The sequence below is a fragment of the Cryptotermes secundus genome, unplaced genomic scaffold (assembly GCF_002891405.2).
Source record: "Cryptotermes secundus unplaced genomic scaffold, Csec_1.0 scaffold1089, whole genome shotgun sequence".
NCBI lineage: Eukaryota > Metazoa > Arthropoda > Insecta > Blattodea > Kalotermitidae > Cryptotermes > Cryptotermes secundus.
Window position 1 is genome coordinate 45,473 of NW_019731997.1, and position 6,097 is coordinate 51,569.

Genomic DNA, 6,097 nt, shown 5'->3' on the forward strand with positions numbered 1-6,097 from the left:
GACAGACAGACTGACTGACCGTCAGTCGCAATGTGACTTGGACTTGGCTAAGACGAATTGATTGGCAGTAAACCGCCAGTCGTAAAGTAACTTTGACTTTTGTTAAGTCAGTTCACCCGTGTGGAGGCGGGGTCGAATACCTCCACCATGACCCTGCGAGTCGTAGGAGGCGAAGAAAAGGGAAGTCTCAAATCTGAGACAGTAAAATGTGGTCGCGAGTCCCAAGGGACTCGGACCCGAGAAAGACTGAGCTGACAAGGACCAGCAACATATACAAAATACAGACCTGTCCTCTCTTCAGAGAGGGGGCCCCAGATAAACAAGACCGTAACTGTCAAACAGTAATAAAAATCTAGTCATGAGCCCCACATGAGGCTCGACACCAAGGCTTACTGACTGTCTGACCGTCAGTCACAATGTGACTTTGACTTTGACTTTGGTTAAGTCAAGTTGTGTGAAAAGTTCAGGAGAGCTCAAGACAACTGAGAGACTACTGTAGAATGCTTACAAGAGAAGTGAATAGAAAAACTGACGTGTGTGCTACAATTAGAGCAATCTTGAGAGTGTAAGAACTAATTGTAGTTACAACTAGTGAATATCCTATAAACCGATTCACCAATCCAAACCCGAGTCTTAGTCACTAATACATGTGACAATACTGACGATGTATTCAATGTATTTGAATCATACTTCTGCAAACAAATCTCTGTGCAACACGTACTCAATCTGTCTGCAACGTCTATTTGTGTAAACTAATAACGGGCTAGATTTCCAATTAATTCTCTGTTTGCGTACGCAAATACATTCTGTATAAACATATCTTATGCAGTGATTTGTTCAGAACCGATAATTATGTCACGAATTTAGCAGCAATAATAAATCTCCGCGTAAATAAAATATTGACAGAAGCTTAAGATCTATCCGAGGCGTATTGCACGGCCTAACATAAACAGGAATGAAAACAGTTCATGAGGTAGCGTAGTTGGTTGAGGGGCTATGCTACAAGCCGGAAGGTGGCAGGTTCAAATCCCGATAAAGTCATTGAATTTTTTTTTTTTCAATTGACCTAATCCTTCCAGCCGCATTACGGCCCTGGGGTCGACTCAGCCTCTAACAGAAATGAGTACCAGGAATAAATTAAATAATTTTCTTGGGGAGTAAAGGGCAGCCGGTGCGTAAGGCTGAGAACCTTACCGCCATCTTTGAGCCGATTGTCTAGATAATGTGGGACCCTCAACGTCACACAGCCCAATGGGCCTTCATGGCCTGTTACAGGGATAGCTTTTTTTTTGCTGAGTCAGATTCATTTGCATTAGTTATTGTATAAAAACATGTTACAATACACTTGTTCTTCCATGGCAACAAAGTGTGGAACCGGAATTTATTTAATACTGCGGTAATTTTTTTTCCTGTAGCGAAAATAAAGTGTAATAACTTCCATAAGCATCTCATTAAGCCAATTATATGACTCATTTTGCGTTCGGTTCTCAATCCTACAAATACAGAAAACATACATACATGTTCCTTAGGCGTCCCTTACTCTTGTCATGTCCTACATGGAAATTTACAGTGGATACAATTAAGTGTCACGGAACTATCAACATAACAAATACGTATATAGTACCAAGCAATGAGAAACATTTCTTCTTATACGGGGTATTTCTTTTTCAACTCGTCAAAAAAATCAGGAATTTATTGGCCTTAATGAGTTCTATACAATATTTTATCATGTACTAATGCTTGTAAAATAAGCCACCTATGAAAAATTATAAGAAAATGTAAAGCTATCCCTGTAACAGGCCATGGAGGCCCATAGGATTGTGAGACATCGAGCCTCCCACATTTTCTAGACAATCAGCTCACAGATGGCGGTGAGATTGCCAGCCTTACGCGCAGGTCTCCCTTTACCCCCAAGAAGATTCCTGGTACGCATTTCTGTTAGAGGCTGAGTCAACCCCAGGGCCATGGTGCGGCTGGGAGGATTAGGTCAATTGAAAAAATCCACTTCATTGGGACTCGAACCCGCGACCTTCCGGCTTGTAGCATTGTGACTCAACAAACAATAAAAAATAAAAAATAAATCCTTATCATATACCGGTAATGAAGCGATGGCCGGTACGCATTACCTTACATCAGACTTGCGGAAAAGTGTTTTGAGCATAAAATACTTCATTATTCTATACCACTCTTTTTTTGTCGAAATATTTTTAGCACCATATTCAGCGAATTACGCTCAAGGCTCACGCAGAAGCGCATGTAGGTGCCCATGTGAAGCAGTCATTTATGTATGACTTTAAACCGAAACAGGAATATGCACACAAATTTTGGAGGAAGTTCCCAATATCGCGTTTCATTGAAATCCGCTCAGCGGTTAATAGGCGCCTTTTTTTTTTGGCAAATTTTCGTTGCAAAGGCACCAAAAAAAATCCTCACCATCAACGACGCAGACCCACTCGTTTGGCACACCCACGCTCTTGCGTTTTAATGGTAATAAGGGTTGTAAAATGGGCCAAATGTCTCCGTTTACAATTCTAACAGTCAGCTGTAACTACGCCCAATGTGAAAACAAAGGTAAAAAAACAAAGCAGCACATGAAGAAAGCAGNCACATCACTTCGAAAACAAGTGCATGAATATCTACGACATTAAAAGAAAATGGCTACCATTTAAAACAATGTTTCATTCACGCTATTCACAAATATAATTATCAAGTTCAACTAATGTACATATTTCTAAACAAGGCGCGTGGAATGCGTTAATACGCTGTCACAGCTGTAAAACTGAAAGTAAAATTGTCCCTGTGCTTAACTAATTAAACACTACGCCGTGAAGACGTATGGGGGAGTGGATGTATAGGTCCACTATTCTTGACCTCGGTACTACATGGAGGTGAGTAGTCAGCTTCACGCCCAGGCCGTTTTACCCCTAAGGAAAGAGCCCGTGGTACCCAATGGAGAGGAGGCTCGCGGGGCCAAGAACCAATCTAGACGATGTGGAGGAGAAAAATCTTGCCACTATAGAGACTCGAACTCCGACCCCTCTACCGTCCAGCCCGTTGCCAGTCGCCATACCGCCTGTGTCATCCCGACTCTCCGTAGCTATAAAACGTAAATAAAACACTAGCTCGGTCTTATTCCAGCATTAACTGGTTTCATGTCAACGCCACTTCACACCGACAACAATCACATGCCGAAAAAAAATCGGTATGGGAACTACCATCGTCTCCTCAGTCGTCTAACATTTCTTCATCTATTTAGTTGAAAGTCCGTAACTTTTTTCCTTACCAACGTTGGCTAGTAAATAATTCTGTTTTTGCTTGAAATGCTCTCTTCTCGTTCAGATATCGGCGACAGAGAGCAGCATCGACGTGCAAGGCGTGTGCTACCATCTCATGGCAGTATTTCAAATTATCGGCGTCCAATATTAATTGAAACAAACATGGAATACAAAATAAACAAACATAATTCAACCCGGCACACATAAAATTCATCAAAACAAATTCTATAAAAGCGTGTAAAACTACCAAATTTGAATACATTAAATGGTCATTATGTTGACTACAGTATTAATAATCGTATATACGACAGCTTTATTTCATATATCCCTTACGAATGTAAGAGATATATAAATTATCGTATTAATTCCTGTCAAGCACAACAATTCACCAAATAACTCACTCACACTTTATTGTGTACAACTGCGTTTTACTGGTCTACAATTGTTGTGTTTGACAGGAATTAATACGATAATTTTTATACAACATGTAACACACATCAGGACGCATTCCTTTAAAGAACGTAAGATATGTTCGGGTAAAATCTTATTCGGATATGCCTTCGTTAATAAAGTTAGTACATGTAAGGCCTACAAACGGGTTTACTAATGAAAAAAGAAGTTTGTGAATCGGTCAAATGCATGTGTTTTCACTTATAATCTTGGGTTGTAACAGTCAACCCATGGGACATATTTTAGAAAAACGCACAACTGGTAGTTGTGCATATTAACTAGCTATACATTACATGCTTCGCAACATTCCAGAGAAGAAAACCATAACCTCTTTCTTTACAACCACAACTATTTAACTATTCAAATATGGGTACCGGTAGAGAGTAACCCGAACATCTCCCACCCCTTCCCCCTCGGCTTCTTGGAAAAATCAAAATTGGGGAGGGGGGGGGAAGTACTAGTATATAACAATTATTAATGTCAAAAATTAAACTGCGATGTTCTTAAACACTGTTTTTGATGTCATCTATGTTTCAAAGTTTAACGTTTGTTTGCATATCTCCTGGGTTCCCTCACCCAGCATCCCCTTGGGGGAAAATACCCTGGCGGCATCGATAATTCTGAGGTAAATATCCCTTCAACGAGAAACAAGGAAAACACTGAAATGGTGTCCTACCTTCATACTGTGCAAAAATGATGCAGTGGCTGGATCGCACTGGACAATACCGGGAAGCGGCGTCATGCTGACATAATGTTGCACTGATAATCACTTGAAAAACGATCTTTTCGTTGATATATCAAGTCACATTCCAAGTATGAGTAATTAGGCACACTATCCCACACCTTACTCACTTATGAAATTAGAAATATCCGGCATTAAGTGAAGTTTCCCCTAAACTTTTCACAACTCCATATTTCATTCCATTTACTCGAGCGCACTATACGTAATTACGTCACGATCGGTCACGATGGTCATGATACTCATGCGGACAAATGAGAGAGAGCAGCATCAAACAATAGGCATCTACTGCCATCTTGTGGTGAGCACAAAATAACTTCACTCATCTTTAACGCGGGGACAATCGGAACATCGGAAGCTGTAGTAATACACAAAAGGCCGCGCCACAACTCAAGCGGTTAGTCGCTGACTTCCCACCGCGGCGACCTGGGTTCGATCCCGGGTCTGGTCAAGTGAGATTTTTGGTGGACAAACTGGCGCTAGGGCGGGTTTTCTCCGAGTACTTCGGTTTCCTCCTGCCAATCTTCATTCCACCAAATTCTCAATCATCATAATCACCCAGTGGCAGGTACAATAGGCCAATCAGTGGCTGCCATACCAAGTGGACCCAGTGGACAAGATATCAAAGAAATATCATGCTTTACATATTGGCAATGGAAACTTTTTTCCCATCTTTTTATGAATAAATATTGTCATATATTTTGTTTCCCAAATGTCAAATTACAAATAGTGCAACAGGGTCCAACGATTTGGAACAGATATCAGTATTCAGAAATACTATAAGAATATTACATACCAAATTCAAGCTGTGTTCTTTTTCAGCATCTCCAGTCTTTCTTCTGTTCTGTGTTTGGAGTGCTTGATAAAATCAAAATGTAAATGATCAGTTTGTCTAAACTGTGGTATATTGGTGTCTGGCTAAGTAGAACTAAACACATTTTTATATGTTTTTGAATAGATATTCTGTAATTAACGAAATGTATAAATCCTTCCAGCCGCACTGGTTTACTCAGCCACTAACAGAAATGAGTACCAGGAATTAATTAAATAATTTTCTTGGGGAGTAAAGCGCGGCCAGCGTGTAAGGCTGACAACCTTACCGCCATCTTTGAGCCGATTGTCTAGATGATGTGGGACCCTCAATGTCTCACAACCCTATGGGCCTTCATGGCCTGGTACAGGGATAGCTTTACTTTTTACTTTTTTTTTTACATGAAAATCTTGAGATGGTACGCCATAATTATTCCTGTAAGAACTTGTGATAACATTTCCATGCCAGAGGAACTCTTGACTGATCACAGCATATAACTGGTCCAGTGGCATTACATATCTATTCTTGTTTTCATCATTATTACAGTTGCTGTAAAAGAAAACGCCTATTTGTGATCTACAAAATTATAATTCTTGATGCAAGATCTGTAATCTCACACTCAAGAGGACTGCCATCAAGATACAATATTTCACGTTCATGAGACTTCATGAAACATCTAGAAACCTCCAAAAACCTCAAGAATTAATCCTCTTTACTGCTACACTCAGTATTACAGATTTTCAAGAACTGTCATGCTGATTTTCTAAATAAATAGAACTTAGAAAAGTGATCTCTGTGTCTAAGACCCAATGCTGAAAGTGA

The 6,097-nt window shown here is 40.1% G+C and overlaps 1 protein-coding gene across 1 annotated transcript in view; it reads right to left on the reverse strand.

Moving 5' to 3' along the window:
- Positions 1 to 4,655, reverse strand: part of LOC117282559 — a 46,489-nt gene extending 41,834 nt beyond the window's left edge. Inside the window, exon 1 of the mRNA XM_033752710.1 lies at positions 4,402 to 4,655. Coding sequence (XP_033608601.1) covers positions 4,402 to 4,467 — 66 coding nt within the window. The 5' untranslated portion in view covers positions 4,468 to 4,655. The remainder of the gene's footprint in view (positions 1 to 4,401) is intronic.
- Between the last annotated feature and the right edge of the window lie 1,442 nt (positions 4,656 to 6,097).